Source organism: Mirounga angustirostris, unplaced genomic scaffold (genome assembly GCF_029215605.1).
Source record: "Mirounga angustirostris isolate CCGP_5_RB_7025 unplaced genomic scaffold, mMirAng1.0.hap1 SCAF_6, whole genome shotgun sequence".
NCBI classification, from domain to species: Eukaryota; Metazoa; Chordata; class Mammalia; order Carnivora; family Phocidae; genus Mirounga; species Mirounga angustirostris.
Genome location: NW_026991714.1, coordinates 32760176 through 32786336, shown reverse-complemented (window position 1 = coordinate 32786336; position 26161 = coordinate 32760176). Strand labels below are relative to the sequence as shown.

At 46.6% G+C, this 26161-nt stretch overlaps 1 protein-coding gene and 1 long non-coding RNA gene across 5 annotated transcripts in view; one reads left to right on the top strand and one right to left on the bottom strand.

The window, feature by feature from the left end:
* LOC123846064 (uncharacterized) overlaps positions 1-26161 on the top strand; it is a 77862-nt gene that overhangs the window by 17606 nt on the left and 34095 nt on the right. The window lies entirely within an intron of this gene.
* DYRK3 (dual specificity tyrosine phosphorylation regulated kinase 3) lies at positions 16686-25107 on the bottom strand. 3 transcript variants are annotated; one of them, XM_045877100.2, is made up of 3 exons: positions 24724-24952; positions 22632-22743; positions 16686-18495 (listed from the first exon to the last, which is right to left on the bottom strand). In XM_045877100.2, exons 1-3 carry the CDS (start codon positions 24798-24800, stop codon positions 16921-16923), a joined length of 1764 nt encoding a protein of 587 aa, XP_045733056.1. In that variant the 5' UTR covers positions 24801-24952; the 3' UTR covers positions 16686-16920. The 3 variants fall into 3 exon arrangements, with proteins under 3 accessions (XP_045733056.1, XP_045733057.1, XP_064450126.1); XM_045877101.3 differs by lacking the exon at positions 24724-24952 and adding an exon at positions 24464-24703; XM_064594056.1 differs by lacking the exon at positions 22632-22743 and having other exon boundaries at positions 24724-25107.

Genomic DNA, 26161 nt, shown 5'->3' with positions numbered 1-26161 from the left:
CCCAAATATTTCTCTTGAATCCATACCCATAGTGGACTTGCATTACTAGGCATTCCCAAACACCTTAAATTCACTGATTCATTATCTACACACACACACACACACACACACTGCTTCACTCCGCTGCTCAGAGAAGGTATCACAATCCATTGGGTTGCCAAAACCTGAAGCAGGTGGTGCTCCCCGTCTCTCATCCCTAATACTCAATGACCACTTCCTGCTCATCCCACCTCCTCTCTACCAGTTTCCTTCCTCTCTGCTTCTATGCCACTCCCCTGCCTCACACATTCACCAGCTTCTATTTGGATCATGGCACCAGCTTCCTAACTGGTTTCTGGTTTTCTCTTTCTAATCCATTCTCTCAACATTGCCCCAATAATTTTTTTAATATATAAATCTGATCTCATTATTCTAGAGCTTCCAAAATCTTTCAATAGCTCCCCAGAGCCTAGAGAAATGGACCAAACTCCCTAGTAGAGCAGATAGGGCCCTTCAGAGGCTTGGCCCCAAAGTCATGAGCACTGTTTTTAGAAGTTTAATTTGCAGGCATTGTGTCCGTTCAGTTGAAGAGAGGTCAAACGGTGACAGAGAAATCAGACACTATTCTCAAATACTGTTTTAAAATCTCTGTTACCAGGTTTGCAGATTTTGTAAGGCTGTGTTGCTCCCAGAATCCTTGAATAAACACAATGCCCAATGAATATTGATTTAAATGGAAGTGTATTCCTTTCCTTTGGGTTTTAACTTTTCCAACTGCTTAACAGGATAGACAGAATCATACTGCCTGTAGATGTTGGCTGGATGACTTGATTTCCACAAATTACTTCCTCTGTGGCCTCATCTTAGAATTTGGAGGTGAGAATAAAGATCCTAAGTAATTGGAATGAAGGGTGGATGAAAGAAGCATTTTGGACAGTGCATGATAGGATCTGGTTACTCTTAAAAGCTGGGTGCCCATAGTAAGTTCTGTCCTCTGTCCCAGGGGAATGTAGCCAAGTTCTTGGATTTGGAAATAGCAAAAGATGGGATAGTTTAGTATAGAGGATGAGAGGAGTTGTCTGTGTGGGTAATTGTTTATGGGGGGTTGGGGAGGAGAGAAAGAGAACATATAACATTAATAAACCACAACATCCAATAAAATAGAAATTGGGAGGCTCAATTTCAGATAAAGGCAACTAATACTCCCCTTTCACATTTTCTTAGTGTTAGAACCCCAGCTTTAAAAGGCAAAGGTCAGAGCTCAGACAACGGGGAAGCTTTTCTTTCTTAGGATCTGACAAAAAAGAGCCAATAAGAAATGGGACTGGGAGTCAAAAAAGAGGAAGTCCTTTTCAGAGATGGACCTGTGAGATTCTCCAGCCAGTGGAGGGACGACAACTAGCATAATTGGGCTTCTACTACTCTATATAGTACGTCACGAGCATTGCCTCATTCAAGCCTCATACTATAAGGTAAGAATGACTATTTCCATTTGTGGCTTAAGAGAGAAAAAATCTAGCCACATAGTACGGGACAAAGGGACAAAATCTTTCTGGCCCCAAAGCACATGCCTTGTCATCTCCCTCTGACCATGAGCAGTCAGCTAGAAAGTCTCCTCTCTCAGGATAGTGGTTATCTTTCCAGATTCATTCATTCATGAAGCAAGTCTTAACTGAGTGACCAGGCACAGAGGTAGGCTATGGAGTGGCTGTGGTTCTGCTTTGGGGAAGGGGTATTCAAAGGATCCCTTAGAGGTCCCTTCTGGCTAGAAAGTTCAACAGCTGTAGGAAACTGAAGCAGCCACAGCCCCCTTCTCTGCTGGTGTCAGGTATCTGAGTAATTCCCCCCAGGGAAAGGGCCAGAACATGGTAACCATAACTGGTCTGACCAGGCTAGGGAGAGCAGAAGAAGAGAAAGACACTGGAAGTCTGAGGGTCATCTTGGACCCTGGCAGGCTCTCCCCGGTTCCCGTGTTAAAGACAGGCCCAGTATAGGGTTTCAGTTAGAGATGATGAAAAAGTTCTGGAGATGGACAGTGGTGTTTGCACAACAATGTGAAAGTACTTTAACGTTACGTGAACGATACACTTAAAAATGGCTAACAAGGTACATTTCATATTGTACACAGCTTACCACAATAAAAAAATTTAAAGGTCCACTTAGCAAAATAAATTCTTGAAAACAATTTTTTTAAGATTTTATTTTTATTTTTTTTAAAGATTTTATTTATTTATTTGACAGAGAGAGCACAAGCGGGGGGGAGTGGTAGGCAGAGAGAGAAGGAGAACCAGACTCCCCGCAGAGCAGGGAGCCTGACTCGGGGCTCGATCCCAGGACCTTGAGATCATGACCCGTGCTGAAGGCAGACACTCAACCAACTGAGCCACTCAGGCACCGCTAAAATTTTATTTTTAAGTAATCTCTCCACCCAACATGGGGCTCGAACTCACAACCCTGAGATCAAGAGCGGTGGGCTCCACAGACTGAGCCAGCCAGGTGCCCCTTGAAAACAATTTTGAAATACACTATGCAACACTGCTCCTAAATGTACACTTATCCAAAGCATTGACCATTCAGACCACCATTCACACAACTCAGTTTATTTTAGTTTTAAGCTATCCGTAGAAGGAAGGAAGGAAGGAAGGAAGGAAGGAAGGAAGGAAGGAAGGAAGGAAGGAAGGAAGGAAGGAAGGAAGGAAGGAGGAAGGAAAGAAACTGTAGCAAAAGCACTATTAATTTACCTGTGAAAATAGTCACAACCATAGTCAAATTGTTTCCCTAAAGGCAACAATTGTCCTGGTTTGTTTCCTACCCATAGCATCCAGCATTTGAACCTGAAGTGTCATAGTTCACATAAAAGGAATGTTCAGTAAGGCACCTAAAAATAAATGTAAATCATAAAGCCTGTTAAGTGACGATAACAAAGGCAAAACAGGCTCAGGACCAAGTCTTTCCAGCCTGAGTGCCACAGTCACCAGGTCACTCTGACCTTCCCTGGCAGGCAGCCCTGGACGGCTGGAAAAGGTGACTTCCCCACCAGGATGGAAGGAGCCTGGCAGCCATGAGGGGCTGAGTCCTGAGGGGGTGTCTCAGGTCCAGGCATGAGTGACAATGACAGCAGCTTCTGACAAGGGAGAGCACCCCAGCAATGGGACTACTGGGGCTCGAGGACCGGGAAGCACCCGTTTCCCATCCCGCATCAGGGACGGCCCTCCCCGCCCCCCAACACCGTGGCAGGCAGTGGCCTTCCCAGGAGGCAGGCAGTGCCTCTGTATCTGCACATTACAGATATGGAAAGAGCAAGTTTGAATAAAGATATGCAAACAGGTAGTTTCTATTTCTCCACGGAACAAAAAGGAAAAGTGACTCACTCAATGCTCTCATTGGAACCAGCGCCAGTGCTTTTTCCACTGTGATGTGTCAATCCAGAAAACTGAAAGAAGCTCCTGGCCAGGGACCATAAGTGCAGTCAGGAGAAAGAGAAGGAAGCTAGAGGGACTGGAGCCTGGACTCTCAGTCGTCTTCTTCTTCTTCTTCTTCTTCTTCTTCTTCTTCTTCTTCTTCTTCTTCTTCTTCTTCTTCTTCTTTCTCCTTCCCCTTCCCCTTCCCCTTCCCTTTCTCCTTCTTCTTCTTTTTTTGAGTTTTAGGGGACAAATTGCTAAGGACTAAAGTAGGGGATGAAGCCACCTCTGTGGAGCGTCATACCTATATTCACCACCAGAGGGGGCAGTTGCTCCACATCGGTGGTCTCTCTGCTTGGCTGAGAAGGTACTTTTCTAAGGTGAGAGACCCCTAAGGCCCTAAGGTTCATTTTAGCTCTCCCCTGCCCAAGTGTGGCCTGCATTTACCTAGCAAACATCACCCTGTTTTAGATAAGGGAGGCATGCAGGGATCATCTTGTCCCAGGCAGCTGGCTACTTCCCCCACTCTTAAAAGAATTCCAGAAACAGACTCTGTTACCTCACTGGGCAGCTGTTACAGGGCTGTCGGTGTTGGCTGCTGGCTACCCACAGCCCCTGAGACAGGAGCCACGTAAGGGCAGGTAACCCCCGCTCTGGGTGACGGCAAAGGGAGCATGGGTTCCTGTCTCCTGCCCAGGAGTCCCAGGTTCCTGCTCCCATCCTTCAGGCCACCTCACAGACCGCGCCTGAGAGCAACACTTAGACCCTTGGTCTTTTTTTTTTTTTTTTTTAAAGATTTTATTTATTTATTTGACAGAGAGAGAGATAGCGAGAGCAGGAACACAAGCAGGGGGAGTGGGAGAGGGAGAAGCAGGTCTCCCACCGAGCAGGGAGCCCGATGTGGGACTCGATCCCAGGACCCTGGGATCATGACCTGAGCCGAAGGCAGACGCTTAACGACTGAGCCACCCAGGCGCCCTAGACCCTTGGTCTTTGAGCCCAAATCCCAGAGCATTTGTGTGCCTCTTGAGCTTCTTGTTCTAAGAAGTACCCTTTGTGGGGGTGAATTTGGGCTCATGAGAAACCCCATTTAGAATCTACTCCCACCCCTCCTTGCCCCCAATGCATCTGTCTTTGCTTCATTCCATCTGCTGTCCTCAGAGGAATGGCTAATTAAATTGAAAAGAGCTGGCCTATTTTTGGTGTTTTTCAGCTAAGACCTGAAGGAATAGCCACAAAGTTTGGAAAGAACCCCAGGGAGGCTGAAAAACCCCGGAGTTGGCTGGTTATTCTAAGATTGGCAGGTCCTAAATCCCATAGGCTGTCTGCTCCAATTAAGGTTCCATCCCAGTCTCTGGGTCATCAAATTTGAGGATGGGGTAAACACTGGAGGAAGGGAAATATCCTCCTGGGTGTTCTTGATCCCCGCATCCTAGAAGAGACAAGCTCATTTATTTGGCCTTGTTGTTTTTTTTTTTTTAGGGAATAACACTTGTTCTCTGGGGAAAGATGACAGGGAGTTGGAATGAGGGGGTGAGATGTTGGGGGGAGGCAGGGATGGAGCAGAGGTACAGATCCCTAGCTCAGTTTCCTTCACCTGCATTTGAACAAATATTGTGTCCTCCCAGAAGATTACCTTCTACCCAAAAAGAAACCTCGTCATGTTACTCCCTACATGAAAACACCTTTGGTTTCTTATTTATCTGCTTAACTGGTAAGTTCTGGAACTGGATCTACGATGTTCTTTTAAATCAGCCTGAACCTTTCCCACCAGATTCAATTCCTGCCGCCCTGCGTGTTCCACTACCCTTTCTCACCTCTTGCTGTTCCCACACATTTCAAGTCCTCCGCCAGGAATTTCCTTCTCTGTCTCGCAAATTCTACTCACTGATGGACTCAGTATAAGTGTTACCTCTCCAAAGCCTTTTTTTTTTTTAACACTTCTAGTCACTGTCTCTGCTGTAAGTCTCTAGAACTTTGATAATCCCTCCATCATACCTGCGACCAAACACAATATAGTGATTTTTACACACGTCTCTGTTCTATGTAAAATACTTGCTCCTTGAGAGCAGGGAGTATGTTTTGATGTGGGAAACAAAGGCAGAGGAAAAATTATTAAATCTACCCCCCCACCCCAGGATCCTGTAAGTCTACTTTAACATATAAAAATCCCTTTGGAAACTTCCTTTATCTCTAAACCCCCCAAGATACGTGTTGGTAATAACCCGCCCCCCCCCAGCGTATGGCCCACTGATACATATCTGAAGGGTCTCATGACTAAGGTTTTATTAGACAGTAATAAATTACTTTTTCCCAACAATAGCTAGCCCCCTCAAGGTCCTGGAAACCTTACTTCCAAAATTCCTTAGAGACTTAACACTATCCCTAATTCCCTCCCAACTTGAAAGTCTATAATGGGCCAGTCCTCATGACCCCGGTGCAGCTCCTTCTGCCCACGGGTCCTGTCCCCGTGCTTTCATAAAATCACCTTTTTGTAGCAAAGACGTCTCAGAAATTCTTTCTTGGCCCTCGGCCTCGAACCCTATATCTTCCCTACAGCCCAAGTTCCCAGCATGGAGCCAGGCGAATTTTTATTGATGAATTGCTTGGTCACTTAGGACATCACTCTTAGAGGTGGAGGAAATCTGTCCTCTCAAGAACCCAGCGGGGAATGGGGCGCCTGGGTGGCTCAGATGGTTGAGCGTCTGCCTTCGGCTCAGGTCATGATCCCAGGGTCCTGGGATCGAGCCCCACTTCGGGCTCCCTGCTCCGCGGGAAGCCTGCTTCTCCCTCTCCCACTCCCCCTGTTTGTTCCCTCTCTCGCTGTGTCTCTCTCTCTGTCAAATAACTAAATAAAATCATAAAAAAAAAAAAAAAAAGAACCCAGCGGGGAAGATGGTTCAGAAAGTTCAGGCAGGCGGTTCAGAATATGATCCTTCCAGGTGAGGCGAGAAGTAATGTGTGGAGTCAGACAACTACAGTCCGATGGCTGTCTTCGTCCATGGCCATTAGATAAAATCACAGGGGTGGAAGAGCTGAAACTTGGCCCTGGATGGATCCAGTTGCTAAGTGGCATTCTGTTACAGTGAAAGAAAATGCTCCCAGCCCTTTGCCCACCTGTCTTTCAAGCCCCAGCTCACATTCCCACTTCCTCCAAGAAGGCTTCCCTGAACACTCCTGCTTCTGGCTCCCCAGCTAGAATACCAGGTTCTTTTTTTTTTTTTTTTAGTGATTTGAGAGAAAGAAGGAGCAGGGGGAGGGGCAAAAGGAGAAGCAGGCTCCCCACTGAGCAGAGAGCCTGACATGGGACTCGATCCCAGGACCCTGGGGTCATGACCTGAGCCGAAGACAGACACTTGACCGACTGAGCCACCCAGGTGCCCTTAGAATACTAGGCTTTTGAGGTTTTATCCTCAGTGGACAGCACAATGCTGGTGCATGTTTTGTGCCCCCAAATTGTTTATTGATACTGATGGAATTGCCTGCTTAGGATCATAGAGATTGTGTTGTACGTACTCTATCCCCCCGGATCCACTCCCCACGCTTCTCCACTGTGCTCTGTGCCCTGGGAGTTTGGCTTTTTAGGATTACACCAACCAGTCTCTTCGCCCCTGACTTCCAGTTAGGTTTGGCCAATAGGAGGTGTTGGTGTAAGAGGAGATGGCAGCCTGTTCGTCCCCTTGCTTCCTCCCTGCTGGCCAGAGGTTGGCCCTGCCTGTCTTCCTCTACCAAGGGCGCTCTGTGGAGTGGCCGCCCCCCTGCGGCATCATCGGCAGCCATACTCTCTGAAATCGCACCAACCGTTCCTTTGGCCAGTGTGGCTATCCCTTGGGTGCTTCACTGTCCCTTAATAGTTTCCTGTAACCCTGCCCCAGTTTTGTAAATAGCCTCTTCATCAGACTCTCCCAATTACTCCTCTTTGAGTGGGGATTAGACACAGCGGCCTTTTTATTCCCTTGTCTAGCTCCATGCCTGTCAGGGTTCTCCAGATGGTGGCTCCACGCTGGTGCTTGGGAGATAAATTGGCTCAGAATCAAATTTATTTATTACATTCCAGGAAATTACATGATTCTGCATATGTCCCACTCCCCACTGATTTCTTAAATTTTCCAGCCAGAGAAAATGAACCTTTGTCCCCAACTTTAGGAGTACCTTCATGGAGCTTGGAGTTCCAGAATAGTCCCTGAAATCACAAATAATCCTGCTCCCTTCCTATATGTTCAGTGTTTTTCTGAACCAGTTAGATATGTAAACGTGGAGTGTTTTTGTTTGTTTATTTCTTTGGGGGCACTGTCCCAATTTCTCCCTTGAACTCAACCATTAAGTCAATAATCGTTGGGGCTGTTGAATGTGCCCCCCCTCCAGTTCAGGGTCCTTGAGTTTAGGTTTCTTGGGGCTGACAGCTCCTGCTGTCTGGGCCTCCCTATTCCACAGCACCATGTCATCCTGCAGGGAGCAAGTTTTCCACGTCTTGTGATCCCAGCCCTCCATGCAGACACCCACTGCAATGAACAGGTGCACCTGGGGCTGCACATTTTCCATCAGGATACATAGGGCATTTTTCTCACCAGCAGGATCTGAGCAAACAGGTCTCCTGGCTCAAGGTTCCCCAACTTCTCAGGAGCTCAGATCTGAATAAGGAGGGCTTTAGCTTGCTGAATCGTTTCACCTAGTTCCAGGACTTTGGTAAAAACTCCTCCTGGGAGCCTCTCTCTGTGTGCTGCCTTAGATTGCCTCAGGGCCCCTGAAAGCCAGATCCAAAACCAGCCACCTAAAGGGAAACTGAGGCCTAGAGAGGGGAAGCAGCCACTGCCCTGAGTCCCTGAGTCGCAGGAGAGGGTGGGTGGGGGAAGGGAGAGCAGATAGATGTACTGCTGAAGGTCATCCCATGCAGACGTTCTGAAGTGAGAGGGTTGGCGGGGGGGGGGGGGGGGGGGGGGGGGGCGGTGCACACATGCGGGACAAAGCTACGGGAAAGGAAAAATATGAGGGGTGTGTGTGTGTGTTTGCATGCCCACGCCCACGCCCATGCGCACCCACTGGAAACAACAGCTTTGGCCAAAGACTTGTTTGTGGAACTTTTGCCAGTCTTTCTTGCCTTTCAAGTCCTCTGCCTACACTGCCCTCCTGGGGGTTATCACCCTTTCCCAGTGCCAGGCCGCGGGGACTGATAGTTTTGCCTGGCGTGAAGTCTGCCGGTTGGCTCCCTCCCCGGCCTGAACTGCCCCTTCCCACTGCTTCCCCACTGCTTCTCCTCTGTCCACCCAGGCCCCATAAAGAAGAACTGGCACCCTCGCCCACATAGCTCCTCATGCCAGATTGAGACGCTTGAGCTGGGAGATTACCGGAGCTCTCTTTTTAACCAGCTTGGGCTCATGTGACTGGCTTTGGTCCAGGCAGACAGATGCGGGCCAGCCCTCCTGGCTGGGCACACAGCACTATTTATTTCCCACCAGGTTCTGTGCTGGCGAGAGCCGGTGGGGTGGGGCTTTCTCAGGGCATTTAAGCCTCAGCTGGCGCCACCGAATTGCCCCAGTCTCAGCCTTTGCCCCTTCCCCAACCCTGTAGGTAAAAATAACCCCCATTTTGGCACCTCTGGGGAGTGGGATGAGGGCAGAGGAAGAGGGTCGCTGAGAATGCACGGTAAACACCGCATGGGGTGGGGATGGGGGGTTGAATGGCGCACCTTCCTTTGATAGCAACAGGGGAGAGTCTGGCTCCAAACCAGGGCTCAGCTACTAACCAAAGGGACCAGGGTGTTTGGTGTCTCCAGTGTGGGGCTCAGTCTCTCACTGGGTCTGTTCAGAAGAGCCTGGGCACCATTTATTCATGATCTCTCAGGCAGGAGGCATTGCAGACAATGGGTGGTCAGTGGGGGACAAGGTCATGGCTAGTGATGGAGAGGGGCAGCCACCGCAAAACTCCTTTGTTGACCTTCACCCCCACCTTTTTCTTTCTTTTTTTTTTTTACTCCTAGGGCACTAGTGCATGTCTACATCATATATAGCTCCCTGAATTTCAACTCTGCCTGAGCTTTGTTTAACTTCCACCAAATTTTTAGAGCAAGGACTTGTGTCTTAGTCATGTTTGAATTGCCCAGCAGGGCACCTGGCACACAGAACATGGGAGAGAAAAACAGAGAAGGCAGGCAAAGAGAGGGGGGCCTCTGGGGTGCCCCTGCGGAGCGGCTGCTGTGGGGGGCGGGGGGAGGGCACTCCCAGGGCTCCGGGGGGCCTGCTGTTGTTCCCTCCCCCGTTTCTGACTTTACCTACCGAGACTCCGCCGTCCCAGAAATCCCAGCCTTGCCCCCTCCTCCAGCCCCAGCTCCACCCAGGGTCTCCCGGCTAACGCTGCACCTTTCTCTGGGGAGGCAGCAGAATTCAGGGCCGGGAATAAAGAAGGAACGGAGGGCTTACTCTGAAAATGCAGCTGCCCAAGGTTGGGCTTGGAAAGGGTAGGAGGGGTGGCGTGTGTGACCCTGCCGTTGGGAAAGAGCTGTCCCTGCAGGAAGACCTGCCGCGGAAGCTCCTGACCCCTGTTATTTCGGCAGGATTGAGGGGAGGCCCCGGCGGTCCGTCCCTCCGCTTGGCGCCCCCAGAGAAGTCGCAAGCCTCCCCCGTTCTCACTCATGCTGCTTTGCCTGGACGGTCCCTCTAGCATTTTGAAGCGGAGAGTGATTTGGGGATCCAAGGAGAAGAAAGGAGCGCTTGAATAAAGGTTTACCGAGATGGGACTGGAACCCGGACAGTGAGGGCCAGCTGCTCAAAAACTGCAGACTATGACCTCAGGGGGGAAGTTTTTGCATCCATCCCAAGTATTCACCTCGGTCTCAGGCTCCGCCCGGGTTTGACGATGGGACCGAAATGAACGATGTCCGAACGGCCGCCGCCGGAGAAAATAGCAAAGCTAGCCAGCAAGTTGTCGAAGGAGGTCGGGCAGAGGGAAGAGTGGGAGGGATCTCCGGTGCCTGCTCCTTCCTCCGCCCCTGTGGTTGCTCTGGAGAGTTAACTTGGGATAGAATGGGTGTTTGAAGAGGGTGTACCAGAAGTCAAACCCCTGGCCTGAAATCATGCTAAAGCAACCCCAAGGGTAAACCCAATCTCATCTTCGGGGTCAGAAATGGAGGGCAACTGAGAGCCAAGTAGCTCTGGGATGGTGGCTCTTTCATACCTCCATCTCCCCCATCTTCCTCCTCCACCAGCTCAGAACACAAGCCTCACACCATACGCAGAGACTCAGAACGTTCTCTTCTGAATCCATCTCCCCTCCCTGCCCCATTCACTTACAGATTTCCACAAATTTAAAACCAGAACAGAGCGTAGGTAACTTGGGAGTTTTCTTTAAGCCCATTGCCTCGCTTTTGTTAAATAACAAAACCTATGAGAGAGAGGTGGGCAATGCTGTGGATGCTCCCATCCCTGACAAAGGCCACTAAAGAGCTTCCCCAACCCCCGACCCCAGCAGTTGCTCAATAAATAAGTCACGGTTGAAAGAATAAATGCACTAACAAAGGCCTGTACGGATGTGCTTCAGAAGGCAGAGATATTTGGGCAAGGGCTCCTCATCCACCCTGGGAATGATTAAGGAATCTCTGCAGTGGTTTGGATTGGGTATCCTGGGTCTGCTCCTGCATCAGGAGCCTGTCAGCAGCCAGATGCAGAGGCAGGGCTGGGAAGCCTTTGCAAAACAAGGTCAAACTGTGTCCAGGCTCATGCTCTAGAAAGATCAAGATCAGACCTTAGCATTGTCACAGTCAAGTTGCTGTCACTTCACGTTTCTGCCTCTGGACTGAAATGCCCTCCTGGATAATGAAGAGCAATGGACAACACACCAAGCGTTCTCAGTGCCATTTCATTGCCTTCTCTAAGCTCTAAGTTCTGAAAAGCCCTGGGGCTGTCCTGGCTTGGGGTATACCAGATGGTGGGGAAATGTGAACAGCATGTGGAAGGCTGATAGAATCTGCCTGGCCTATGGTTTCTCTTAATGTGTAGCTGCTTTCATGTGAGTACAGGAAGGCCCTTCTCCAGCTTTAGGCCAGGCTCCCAGAGGCAAAAAGCCTGCTCAAGAATCAAGAATCCAGGGGACGATTCAAGGGTGGCAGAAGGCAGTCCTTGAGCTCAGTGTTCACTGAGCTCCTGTTGCCAGGGCAAAAGTGGTGCAGGGTCAGATCAGAAGCAGGCAGGAGTGAAGCTGCCCAAGGGCCGCTAAGAACTTTGTTTCCCTTTCCTTCCATGCGCTCCATTCCCTCAGGCTTTCTTTAAGTTATTGAATGGTACAAGGCCAGGGCCTAAGACAAACACTGAAACTTCCCAAATAAAACTGTATTCCTTGAAGCTGCTTGTTAGGATTCATCCTTAAGTTAAGCCTGGGTCCCTGAAGGCTGAATGTCAGAAATCCCGATGGGAGAGCTGATGCTCAGGGCCCCTGGGAAAATGGCCATCCCTACATGGCTTCCTATTTCCCTTCTTTATAAAGTCAGGGTGTATGTCCCCTGGCTCTGGGGAACTACAAGACAGGCAGAATCTCTGCAAGGCTGTCTCTCATCCTACCCCTTTATTTCCTTTTTTGAGCACTTTATCATTGTCAGCACTGATAACCCATAGTAACTGGTGCCCACTCACCACACTGGTAACACTTCAGGATATGAGACCCAGGGCCATCTGGGGAAGTCCTCAGACTTGGTTTTGAAACAATCATGAGATGCTGAAAAATTCTCAAAGCATTTCATCTTTATTTTTTAGAAAACAAACACCCCCCCACTCCAAAAACAAAATAAAACAAAACAAAATCCATTGACTCATCCGTGCCAAACTATACTTTCCAGAGGAAGCGTGTCAGCAGATTCAAAGGAACAATGATAGAATCCCATGATACCAAAATGATTCAAACCTGATGCTTTAGAGGCTGGCATCCTGAGCTGAAATAGTCATGGGTCACCATCTGGCCTGATTTGGGGCCGTTCTTTCTTTTTTAGCTTATTTGTGTGGTGGCAGAGGAGGTGAGACTCTTTCTAAGCAACAGGCAGGCAGGCTTCTCCTGTTATAGAAAAATTATGACAGTCTAGGCACGACTTAGCGGTTGGTGAGCTATATTAAGAATCATATTCTCTCCTTCAAAGTCTAGACGATGTATTTGTAGTTCTGGCTTATCTCAGGGGTTATGGATCTCAGGGACCGGAGCTTTTAGTCCTTACAAGGATGGGTTCACTGTGACTCTTAAGAACTTACCTCACTGAAATTAGCGGGCATACTTTAACAGACACTTGGAAAGGATTACTGCTAATCACATTATGGTTGAAGGCCAGGTTTGGAAGTAAATTCTAAATTCCTGGGATTTAGGAAATACAGGTTGAAGATGAAAGTGGGACATGTTGAACTGAGGATATTAGGAATATTATTTAAAACTGGGAGGCTGATCCTGGCAGAGGACAACTCTTCCTTGACGTGCCAATCCCTTGTCTTGTCTTGTCTCTCTCCTTATTTGGAAGACTCCAGGTCATTCATATCATGGGTAGCTGCAGTTGCTATGCGTATAGTAAGTTTCAGCTGCTCTACAGACCAGTCATCTCCAACACGACCGAAGACCTGGAGGAAAACATACTCTGTCACCTGGTTCAAAGGTTAAGTACTTATTCCTAATTCTCAAAGGAGAGAAGAGTGTACAGAGGCAGTCCGGATGATCGTTGCCACTCTTCCATCTTCCATGCTGAGGACATCAAACAACAGATGCATGAGAAATAACTACAAGTTTTCCACGGTTCCCTAAAGCAGTAAGAGTATTCTGTTAGGAAAGCTCGGGAAGCATTTATCAAGCTCAGAAGCATTTATCAGCCGCTACCTAAAATTGAGCATTTAACTTTAATTATGCCTACTTTGGAATTAGGCAAAACAGAAAGTGTTTCAACATGACCAGCTGCTACAGATCCAAACTGTTTCACAGTTGAACTTTTTATTTAATCTTTTGTTCTGTTGTTTTTTGATCATGTAATAAATCTCACTCTCAACAGATTAAAGGTCAAAAAAATTAGGAGTATAATGACATTAGCCAGCTAACCCGTCTGTCCCAAACCCTCTTAAAACACCTAGGACTAGGAACACCTGGGTGGCTCAGTTGGTTAAGCATCAGATTCTTGATTTCAGCTCAGGTCATGATCTCAGGGTTGTGAGATCGAGGCGCTAAGCTGGGCATAGAGTCCGCTTAAGATTCCCTCCGTCCCTCTCCCCACCTCTGTCTCTCTCCCTCTCTAAAAAAAACCAAAAAGCAAAAACCAAAGCCAACAAAAAGCCACACCGAGGACTAAAGCATGCTACTATAGTCATAAACCAGTCTTCTGGGGGAAGAGCCAGGTATACACCCTCTCCTCTTTCAGAGTCTCCAAGGGACAGAAACAGAATCTTTAAGTCATAGTTAAGGTTATTTTATGGCTGCATTTTTCACTATTACCAAGATGTCAAGTGCTGGACCAGAAGGAGGTGTCCTCACGTAATCCTTCTCCGATTACCCTTTCTCAAAAAGGAGAGATTAGAGACTGGAGATTGTGTGGGTCAATTTAAAAGAAGATAAGAAGGGACACCTGGGTGGCTCAGTCGGTTAAGCGTCTGCCTTTGGCTCAGGTCATGATCCCAGGGTCCTGGGATCGAGTCCTGCATCGGGCTCTCTGCTCTGCGGGGAGCCTGCTTCTCCCTCTGCCTCTGTCTCTCATGAATAAATAAAATCTTAAAAAAAAAAAAAAGATGACGAGAGGTGAGCACATTCCTGGTATATGGAGGGAAATGAACCTCCATCACCTGTACATGATCAACAGCATTACAACTGGTTCATTTAGAGCATCACGAAGACATGGGCCTGCCCATTTGAAGCTTACATTCCAATAAAGGAGAAATCATGACAGCACGTGATGAATGAACAGATCAATCACTCTGAGGCCAGAAGGTAGGACAGAGTATGATACGAGGAGCAGGTATTAGCTGGATTAGATCTCAAAGTCATGTTGAGAGAAAAAAATGACTGTAGGAATAAAATTAAACAAAAATTCCTACCCAACTCTTTTCACAGTGCTAATAGCAATTTGGAAACTTAGTTGATTCTGTCAATTCAAAAATCAGTAGAAGTCAACCAACTTGACCTGTTTAATTGAAATGACCAAAAGAACAAACATGGCTAAAGAACAATTCAGTAACTGTCAGTAAGACAGCCTGAATCTCTGCACTAACTCTGATCCAATTCAGTCACTCCCTGCTACGGGCAGCGATCCAAATGACAATTTAACAGTGGCTGATAAAAGGGGGCACCGGGTAACAGCCTTTAAAAATGGTAACTTGCCCCTAAACGTGAAACCAACTCCTAAACCTCCCCAAATCCACCTGGCACAGCCAGCACGTTTTAAACAGCCCACTCTCCCCAAACCTGACTCGGCTGCTGAAGCCAGGCGTCCCAGCCAGCCTGGATGACTTTGCTGTGTCACTCTCTAGGTTGCCAAACTTAGGCGGAAACACATCCATCCACCTTCCCAGAGCTTTCTAGAATTTGTCTGTGGTGTCACGGGTAGTCTACAGCCTGTCACTTGGCCTAGTTTCAGTAACCTAAGTCTGCTCAATGCACAGGAACAGACCACGTGCCAACCTCAGCCACAGGTTCCCTTTTCTCCCGTCACAGATGGTGTGGGCTGACCAAGGAGATCACTCACAACAAACACAAACATCCAGATCCTGGGCACAGCAGATGTGTTTGGGGCAGCAGTCTTTTTAACACTGTTTGCTTAAAAGAGCAGGTCTTCCACACTGATAACAACAGGCAAAACCACCTCAACACATGCTCTGCCAAGATAACGTGGGGGCTGCTTCTGCCACTTCTCCGTTAGGTAAAGAGCTTAGCAGGAGTTGGAGGGGCCTACAGGAGGTGTGTATTCCATTGCCTTCTGTAAACCCGGGGCGAAGGAAGCGATTCAAGTCTTAAATAGTGCAGTTGCTCAGTCACCAGAAGCACCAGGACATGCCCTTTTCAAGAGACTGAGGCCTCAGTCTGAACCCTTGTGCCCGGGGCCAAGGCCACGTGGTTTGCTCTCAGTTTTCACAGCCTGTGCCGTGACAATCTGAGTGCTTTTGGGTAAGGCAGGGGTTCCTTCAGTGATGTGCCCCTGGCATTTCTCTTCTTTTGGTTATGGTGCTGCCCGGCGATCTTATGATCTTCCGACCTTATGGAGGTTGCAGACTAAATTCTACAGTAAAAACGGAACTGGGTCATCCTGAGAATGGTGTTGAAGAAAGCAATGGTCTACCTCAGAGAATCCACTCTGAGGACAGAGTTCGGGCATACTCTTGGAGGGTGAAAGTAGAGGGGAAGAAAACAGTAGCGTTGGGTTATTTAGTTACTGTACCTTCTCCACCCTTCCAAGAAAGACATTTGGCTGGCAGTTAGCTTTACTGCAGCCCTCACTGAATCTTAGCAGAGAAAAAGAAAGGCCGTTGAAGTGAAGGAAAAAGAAATGGATTACCACCAGTGTGTGGATTTTCTTATAACTGAAGTTCACTCAGAATCTGGGGAATAGTCTTTGGCTTAAATTGACCATGGGGAGATCGTGGCATGCTGAGGTGGCAGAGGGCTGGGGAGAGAGGAGGGCAATGGGCCGTGGTTCGGTTTCTCTGAGAGTGATCACTTTTGTAAGGAAGAAGTCCATGGCAATACAGCAAGGAGGCTGGTCTCCAGGGTTCTGAGAAACTCGGGAACTGCAGTTGGCTTGCTGCTTCTACCTTTAACATTCATCTGGGGCAAAGAAGCTGCTTTATGTCCCCGGGAAACAGGGGTGCAGTGGGGTGGTAAAGTGATACATAGGACTTAAGTTTTAAAACCAGCACTTGGTAAGTGGTAGGACATCCATAAAATGCTTTTCCCGGGGAACAAATCAGAAGCAGAAAAATCGTAAAAATAACCACAACAATATAAAATTAAAACGGTACACATCACAGGATTGAGAGAAACAGAAATGAGTCATTGAGAAGCAGTGACACCATTTCTTCAAGTAACTAAGAGTTCCAGAACCTTCCTCTGCCCCATATTCTGCTGAGCCCTTTCACCTGGGATGAGGTGAGAATGGCCTGCTGGGGCAAAAGGGCTAGCTTCAGCTCTCATCCAGAACCACGGCTGTGTCCCAAACTACCCCTCTGGAACAGAGGCTGAGGGAAACGAGAAGTGACGAGAGGTCAGGATACACTTCTCGGGGCACCTTGTATCTTGAGAGAAAGGGACTTAAACCAGTAGCAGCATATACAAGGTGCTGTACATCTGACGACAATAACGGAGATGCACTGACCTATAAAAAGTCATTTAATGTACATTCCAGGATGGCCAACACAGGCTGGTTAGGTAATTAGCCCTTAAAGAGTTCTGTTACAGTCATATAAAAATGTTTTGCCTTGTTAAAAAAAGAAATCTAGTCTAACAAAAACATATCCACCAATGGGCTTGTATTTTTTCCCCATGTTCAGGTTTGCAAGATAATTAAAAATACAAACATAGACGTCTCTGGGCACAGCACTGTCCATTAGCTAATGAGTTTTGGCAGTACACTGCACAGAGGAATACCCCCGCTGGTTTCCGACATTAAGTTAGCTTTAAGCTTATTGGCTATTCCGACAACCGGAGGCAGCTTGGAACCCAGTCCCTGGAAAGTGTTTGCAGGATTTACCACCCGTTTGCCTGACACCTTTTCAATGGCGACAGGCCTGGGCACAGACTTACTAATCCATGGATGTCTTAGTGCTTGAGCTGGGGTCAAACGGGCAGAGGGGTCCCAGTGAAGACACCTTTTCAAAAACTCTATAAACAAGTAGTCCTCACATCCCTTCAGTGCTGTCACCCAGTCTTTGCTGCCTGGGGGACCCCGCTTTTTACCCCTACGTGAGCGACCCCCCACAAGCACAACCCTCCCATCTGCCTGAGTCGTCACAGAACAGTAGCGAGGTAGGCCCTTGGAGTTAATGAAGTACTTGGCACGTTTGGATTGCTCCAGAAGTTTCGGTGGTGGCATCCCTAGCAGCTCCATCATGCAGGCCAACTGGTCTCCTTCATCCTCTCCGGGGAAGAGAGGCTGTCCTGTTAAAAGTTCTGCAAGGATGCAGCCAAAACTCCATATGTCTATAGGCGTGCTGTAGCGGCTTCCTAAGATGATCTCTGGAGCTCTGTAGAACCGAGACTGGATATATGTGTAAAGCTTCTGGTACTCGAAACAGCTGGACCCAAAGTCAATGACCTTGGTCGCACTGCGCCCATGGTGTTTCAGAAGGATGTTTTCTGGCTTCAGGTCACAGTGAATGATCTTATTTTTGTGGAGAGCATCCAAAGATTGCAAGATGGATTGAGCAAACTTGCGAACTAACTGGACGCTAAAACCCTGAAATTTGTTTTTTTTAATTAGCTCATAAAGGTCTATGCTCAGCAATTCGAAGGCCATGCAAACATGGTTCCGGAACGTGAAACTTTCCAGCATGTGGATGACATTCATGCTACCAGTTTTGTCCTGCTTTTTAAGATGCTCCAAAATCCGGATCTCCTCAGCGGCTTGACGATGGAAGCGCTTTTCATTGCGCACCATCTTTAGGGCCACGTACTGTCGAAGTTTGTGATCGTAGACCCGGGCTACCTGCCCAAAACTTCCCTTGCCAATAATTTTCAGCACCTCATACCGATAAGCTAGATGGTCGCGAGGCACGTGAATATAGGCCCCATCTGCATCATCATACCCGCCGTTACTGGGACCCCCGATCACTCCATGTCTTTTTTTGGCATTTGGGCCCACGAAGTAAATTTCCGGATAATTGATGATTTCCAGCTTCTCATAAGCAGTGAGGTGATGTTTATATTGCTTCAGCGCTTGCTCTGGCGTCAGTGGTACCACTTTGGATGCTTTGGCTGAACTGCTGGGTTTTGCCGCATTCAAGCTATCCGAACTTTTACCCTGAGAGGCAGTAGGAGAGCATTTTTCGGAGCCGTTGATGCCATCTGGCTGAAGAGTATCGGATCTTCTGTTGCCAAATTCTTGAAACAGCTGTTCTACTTTCATCTCACCTCCATTCAGAAAGTGCTGAGTGTGATCTCTTGTTAACTGCTCAGCAGTGATCTATGGAAAAGAAAAACGAATGTTAACGGTAAAGCCACTAAAAATAGGGGAAGGATGAAAGAATCCCTCCCCTGCCTGAACGACAACAAAACTGTCCAGTCACGTAGGTTACAATGACTCAAAAGTGAGATAAGTAAAGCAGGAGTCAATAGAGACTTGTGTTATATCGATCTTCAGACCCCCTGAGTATTACGGCCACCTCAACCCCTGATACATGCCTTGCTTTGTTCAAGAGAGAACGGTCTTCTTACCAAACCCTAAATGTGCTAAGTTCCTTCTAACAGGTATGTCTTTCTGCTGAGTCTTTTCACCCCACCCACTCTAATCCTGCACTCTTTCAAGGCCCAATTCAAGTCCCTCCCTTCCATCTAGAACTACTCCAAGCCCATGCTAATTAACCTCATATCCTAACTGTAGCTTTTCAAATCCGTACCACCTGATCTGGCACTTGATTATATACATATTGTCTCATATTGTTTACTGTTTCAAGTATCTTCCCAATTCTTAAGGGCATATATCAGAATCAAAATATGCATATTAAAGTGTTCTATAAAAAGAAAAGGAAGAGAAAAAGAAAAAAAAAAAAAGTGTTCCATAAATGATAACGCACCATTAAGGGACAGAGACAGGATTTGAACCCAGGTCTTCTGTCAGTCCAGCACCCTTCCCACGAACACCACTTGGCACCGGGTTCTCCTAGTACCTGTACTACTCTCCACTAGGGCTGAATGATGGCTGTGGCCTGGAATCAAGCAAGACTTCATTATCTACTCCCAGGTTCCCCCCTAAATGACTGAATGCTTGTAGCTCAGCTCACTGAATCACAAGAGTTCTAAGCCAGAGAGAACTTCTGAGATCCTCTGGGCCAATTCTTTATGTATCTGATGAATAACAGTGAGAATCCAAGCCCCACCCGAGGAGGTAGGTTTGGCTGAATGAGGGAATTAAAATTGTTTGGTTTTAGGTAGATTTACATAATAAAAGCGAAACTTTGCATGCATCTCAGCCAGTTTTCCTTAGAATTTTCACTACCTAACTTTAATGCACCTACATATTTACTGCGAGTGTGGTGGGGACACGTGCTGAAGAAAAGAGATGCCTGACAGGCTTGGCTTAGGTTGGAGTCCTGGCTATCCTGCTTAAAAGCTGTAGGTCCTTGGGCAGGTTGCTTGACCTTTTGCCCAGTTTCTTAGCCTTAGTTTCTTTATTTATAAAATGTGAATAAAACCTACTTGCGGGATGCTGTGTGAATCAAATTATCATTAATAATATACGTGAACGACCCTTACAAGCTATAAAACATTTTACAAACACTGGTAATAATTAGACAAAATTCTCAACATATTAAGGTTTAAACTATACGCCCTCTCTTTGTCCTTTCCCTTTCTCTCTTCTCTCTGTGGGACCTCCTTCCATATCTCCAGTCTCCCTCCACCAGACATCTGGCACTACACAGGTCTCCTGCAGCATGATGGCCCCACAACAGGCCCTCCTTTAGGATACATGGAAATACCTCACGCACTTTCTCTCCGGCATAAAACCTGCTTTCAACTTGCTATACAATTTAAGGTGTCACCTCTCCAAGATATTGGAACTTTAACAGAAGAGCAATGCCTTAACCCAAAGGAATGACTCTCTAGGAACCGTGGTCATCAGTGACAAGCTGGTACGAAAGGGATTTGAGGGTCCATCCCCGGGTATTTTACCTACTCTGCCTACATGTAAGAATGTGCTGGCTCTGGAGGTCTTCATTTCTGTTTGTGATAAAGAGAGGGTCTCAGGCACAGAACATTAATAAGAACAGATATAGAATGGAAACTTAAATTTTCACAGAACTATTACAATAAAATTAAGGATGTCACTTGGATTTCCTGACTCATGGTTTTTCCTTAGAGTGAGGCTACATCTCTCTCCCTGTAAACTGAGTCTTATTTTGCCCCCTGGAACTACATAGGAATGTCCAAATTTCATGTAAAAGTCCTTCAATACCTAAAAGGGGCTGTCCTGCCCCCACCATTTTTCCCTGGGCTCATCATCCCATTACATCCTCTACTTCACATGGTTACTTACTATCCTATTCACATTCTCAACACAGGCTTCATGTCTCTCTTGAAGTGTGGCTCCCAGAACAGAACACCATGTTTCAGGTACAGTCCACTATGGATTATCAAGGTTTGAATCTCCAGTGAATCTGAAGAATTCCAGGAAGGAGTTTTTCCACACAGGGAGGGGTTCTCTTCTTAGGTTTCTTTCCTTTCCTGTACATAACTCAAATCCTGGCCTGAATCAATTATGTATCAAGACTGTTGTGCTATAAATAAAATCTTCCTTCCATTGTTCTAGTAGAATCTACAATTTGCACGCATGTTAAAGTATAATAGTTATAAAATACTATACATTTCTAGTCTGTAGTTATAATCACAATAACCGAACAGTATATATGACCAACTATACCAATTATTTTCTTATGTCATTATACTACAGGGACAGGTAATGCCTGATTAATCATGTTTTATTTAAGAATGCTTCACATACACTGTTAATTTGGAGGGCTCTTGACATTTCAAATAGAATCCTCAACTGTGTTAATCAAGTCTTGAAGATGTTGTTGAGAAATTCTGAGAAGGAATATACTTCTCATCCAGACATGAAAGACTCCATCCTCTTTCCCTAGCTCTTGGCCCTAAATCTGCAACACAAAGCTTAACCCAATAAAAGCCTATAAGCGGATGATTCATAGTATACAATGAGAACGTAAGAACATCTTGGGTAAACAATGAAGCCTAAAGGCTTTGTGAAAAGAGCAATAGAATCTGGGGATGGAGTCACGTCATAATGAACTATGAATGTCAACAAGAGGTCAAAGAGCATTTTTTTCAGCAAAGTTTGCAAAGACACCATTAGGTTAGAATGAAAAGCCTATGTCCCCAAAAAACGGTTACTCTTTATATTATACAGTAAGAGATTCATTTTGATCCTGAAACATACAATTTAATTGACCTGCTGGGAGGTGATTAGCATTGGCTAACTCTAAATTAAAGTTAAAAATGAACTTTTAAGTCACATGTTAATGCACCAGCCCAACTTCAAAAAAGTTTCCCACAGAGACACGCTAATCGGCAGCCAGTAACCAAGAAAACTGATGGTCAACCAGAGGAGTATGGGATTCTGGAGCTCTTAGAGGTCTTTCACATATTAAAGAAATAAGCTTGCTGAGAATGTAAAGGAAACTTACTGTACTCCAGAGAACAGGTTAAAAATAGGGTGACCAGCCTTCCAAATATATTTAGGCAATACTTTGTAATAATATTAGCCTCAGAACTAGTGAAAAGATTGATTTTAATAGCAAAAGCTGACAAAAAGTTGGGGAGGGCTATGAAAAATGCATGTGATTTTTTTTGGAATATAGAAACAATTTGAGGTCTTAAATGCAGAAATGTGAAGGAGAAATTACAAATCAGTATATTCAGTTATTCAATTTGTTCATTAGGTGATAAATGCAGCAAATGTTAAAGTCACAGGATAGCTTCTCTCTATCCTGAAACTCGTCCAAACCCTATTCTCCCTACTACTCTGTGTATGCTGAGGGAATATGAATTAATTTATTACCTTAAGTAAAACAGTGTCAAAAGCTAAATGTCTACAAGATCCAGAATGATTAAATGCATCAAAACCAAACCGTACTATTCAAATTTTATTTATGATCCATAAAGTGATTCTCTGTAGCATACTAATAAGCTAGGACTGCATTTCTATCTGGCAGGAAAAAAAAAAATGGGCAGATCTATGAATTCGGGGTATTTTCTGTTTCTGGTTTTTGTTAAAATGAGTTTTTACAACACACTGTATCATTCTATAACAAAATAAACATTCAGCAGATAAAAGTAGCTTATTATTTTTTTACTAATGCCATATATTTATCCCGGTGACTGAAAGGAATCCTTGTGACTCCAAATCAAAATCAGTCTGTAAAGCTAAACTTGGACCACAGCAATTGTTATTTCAAAGTCAAGAGAAACCAAAGGGACACAAAAGAGTCTGGGTTGCCAGCGAGAGGCAACTGTACCTTGGGCATTAAGTAGCACTTCCTTCTTTCCAAGACAACTAGAGAGCAAAGAACCGCTTCATTTACTTACATTTAGTCTTCTGGGTAGAGGCGGTTCAGAAGGATTGCAGAGTACATTTGAACAGGGTGGGCATTTGGTTTCATCTATCATCATGAAGGTATCATAGACACCATCCCCCAGTCTAGTTGAAAGGATTACAGATAAAATCCTCATCAGTAACTGAAGTATATAAACTTGTATTTTCAAAACATTCTGTGCCTTTACTGCCTCACATCTGCCACAAATAACTAATACAAAGAAAATGTCTACACTGCATGTTGGCACTGAATACAAACAACTGGAGTATTTGGCAAAAGAACAGAGGAAACCCAACTTTTCTTTTTTTTTTAAAAAGGAAAGCATTTCTAGGTTTGTATTTTGAAATAATTAAAACAAGTCTTACTTTGTGAATGTTGTTAAAAAATAGGGACTATCAGGGCGCCTGGCTGGCTCAGATGGTAGAGCATGTGACTCTTAATCTCGGGGTTGTGAGTTCAAGTCCCATGTTGGGTGTAGATTAGTTAAAAATGAAATATTAAAAAAAATTTTAAAAAGGGACTATCAAAAGGATCTCATTTAACTTACTACTTGAAAAAAGAAAGGCTAGTTTGAATCTGAAGCCTGAAAGCTAACCAGAACAGGAAAAGACAGAGGAAAAAAAAAAGGCAGAGGTAACTATATTTTAAAAGTCGGAGACTTGGATTCTAATCTCAGCTCTACCACTACCTTCTTTCCTGAGCTTGTTTTCCACATGTTATAATGGGAAGAATAGTTCCAGTCTACATGCAAGTAATAAAAGGTCTTCTTAGGGCTCTCTTCTTTTTATTATTTATTTATGCACCCACTTAACATCTATCTAACTTGTAGAAACATACAGTGAAAAGCACAACAAATACTGAAGGGAGTCTCTAAATTACAAAATGTACTGAATTTCACTTCTTTACCCACTTCATTTTCTGGTAGATGGTGGAAGCTAAATGCTAAAGGACTAAGGACCACCTCTGTGTTCTTTAGGGCTGTGCCTCCACCACAAAAGAGGGAGAGGTTTTACTTAATCCACAAGATGGTCCTAGATAATGTATTTCATCTGCCACTAAGAACATGAATTTCCCAATCATACATATCAGCCTTTCATTGTATCATTTTTACATAATACACTACAAATACAATAATGATGATTGGGTTGCAGGGGAAGAATTTTTAAAAATCTTTTAAAATATGCTGAAATATTTATTTCAATTTTTTAATTTCAAATTTAAAGTTGCCTTTAGAAACGGTTTTGTAAAATTAGTTCTAGAGCTTTCTCAATTGATGTGTCATAGAAATACAAATAATTTAAAAAGTCCACTAAAATCATTTTTTGGAATATTCTTTTTAAAAACTAGCTCACATTCTGATAGCATTATTTACATCTTTAATGGAAACTGCTTCTCTGACAACTAAAAATTCGGGATATGGCTGACTCTTCGCTAACAGCATGAATATAATAAATAAAATGGGACAGGCGTTCACATTTATAGAGAAAAAGACACTGAAGACCTGCAAGTATTCCTATAAATAGGCAGAGGAAATTACCCAAAGGAAGTCTGCATGCAAATGAAGCGGGGGGGCGGGGGGTCCCTTGTCTCCTTTTACGTGTAAAATACAATGCAAGGTGGAGAATCTCTCAAAATAGGATCCCCAGAAAGCCCTACTCAGCACAACCCTTAACCTGCATATCCGAAGCCAGACCGCACCCCTCACGGCAAAACCCCGAGTTCAGCCCTTGGTTATCTGCTCTGAGCAACAGGGCTTCCTTGAAAGGTATTGCTCCCTGCCTCCCCCAGTTTGTTAAAAAGTCCCAGCTTCTTAGAGTTCCTTACCATATCCCCGATCTAGGGCTGCTTCTCCTAACTCCGCTCTAGCCCCCTCCCCCGATCACGGCGGGCTGCGGGGGGAGGGGAGCTGACGGAGGGGAAGAAGGTGGGCCGGTCCCCCGGAGGCGGTCAGAACCCTTCCCTCGTCCCTCCTGCTAGGGGCTCACTCCAACCTCAGCCCTGGCCTTCCCCGCCCCCGGACCTCGCCAGCCTGAGCCAGCCGCCCACTCGGGCGCCCCCAGCCCGTTACCCTGCGGCGCCGTTACCTCCGCTGCTGGGGCGGGAGTCCCGCTCCAGGCGGCCCCGCATCCTTCCGCCCCGGCCCGCGAGCCGTGCCTCCCATCCGCTAGCTCGGGACTCCCGGGGGGAGGGGCGGCGGTTGGAGCGTCCGGAGTGCAGGGTCCACCTGCGCTGGGGCGGCTGCCGCCGGGGCCGCGACGCTTCCCGGGGGAATCTCGTCCAGACACTGCAGATCCGCGCGCCTTTGCTCGCGACTCGCCTGGCCGGGAGTGGGGACGGGAGCGACAGGGGCGGGAGGGGGAGCGGTGTGGTCGCCTAGCAACCGCGGCACGCCCCGGGAAACGCCTCTTCGCCGCTACGCGGTGACGCATGGGGGCGGGGCCCGAGGCCTCTCCCCCCCGCGCGGCGCTCGGCACGGCCACTCGCGCAGGCTCCGGGAGGTTCGGGGCGGGACGTCAGTCCGCTGGGCGGCGGGTGTTCTCTGTCGGCGAGTGAGGGCCGGGGGGCCGCTACCGCGGCGGGGAGAAAAGCCCCGACAGAGGATTTGTGAAAGTAGCGATTAGCCCCGGATTTCTGCCTCAGAAGTGCGGCCCGCCCCTCACCGTCTACTGTCCTTCAGCACGTTGTAGCCTGAACCTCTGAAACCTCCCTTGAATATGTATTTTAAAAAAATTAATGAAAAACGTGTAATTTCCTTAGGCTTTGCCACGGAGGAGCTTCTCCCCCTCCCGCCGGAGGGTAATGAAAGCAATAATAAGAACGTAGGAAGCGTAATAAACTCATTTAGTGACTGTACCAGCGCTTACGAACACTTTTCCTTAATCTCAGCGACCACACCATAATGACATCCCCCTTTTACAGATTTAAGTAGGATCCAGAATTTAAGCTGACATGTGTCTGACTCCCCTGCCACCGGATGCCGCGGATGGTAGGGCGCAAAGAGCCATTTTACCGACGAGGAAACTGAGGCCAGGGGAGCCCTGCTTCCCCGGATCTTCTGGTTGGCGCAGCCCGAACTAGAAGTCTTCAAATTCCCAGGCTTCCTTTGGCTGCACCAGGCCCCCTGGAAGGCTCTTCCTGTGGTTGTTTTTTTTCCCCCCTGGGAATATTTAGGGAATTTGTTTCTTCCTTTTCTGAAAAGTGGAGAAACCTCAGTAACCGTAATGTTATGTGGATTTCTATCGTTGGAACGAAAGTGAGAGGGAAGGAGGTTGAAATAGAAGAACGCAAGTGTGGCTTCCTTGTGCGTGGTATCTAATCGGATTTCCTTGAACCTACAAAACACGAGGCCGACAGACCCTCCAAGAGAGAAACAAACGTTCTCAAAATGCCGAACAGGGGCGCCACCTCGTGGGGCTTGGGGACTCATTGTCCCAAAGCAGCATAGCATAGTCCATAAATCTGAAAATTTTCATCTAAGGCTCATTTCCGTGTGACTAAAAGTCATATTCCCCGTTCTCATGC

Excerpts from the sequence above, each read along its gene's own strand:
- DYRK3 (XM_064594056.1), bottom strand. The coding sequence starts at position 25,068 with ATGCGTCACCGCGTAGCGGCGAAGAGGCGTTTCCCGGGGCGTGCCGCG. Across the intron at positions 18,496-24,723 it reads CTCCCGCCCCAGCAGCGGAG|ATCACTGCTGAGCAGTTAAC; the intron begins GTAACGGCGCCG and ends TCTTTTCCATAG.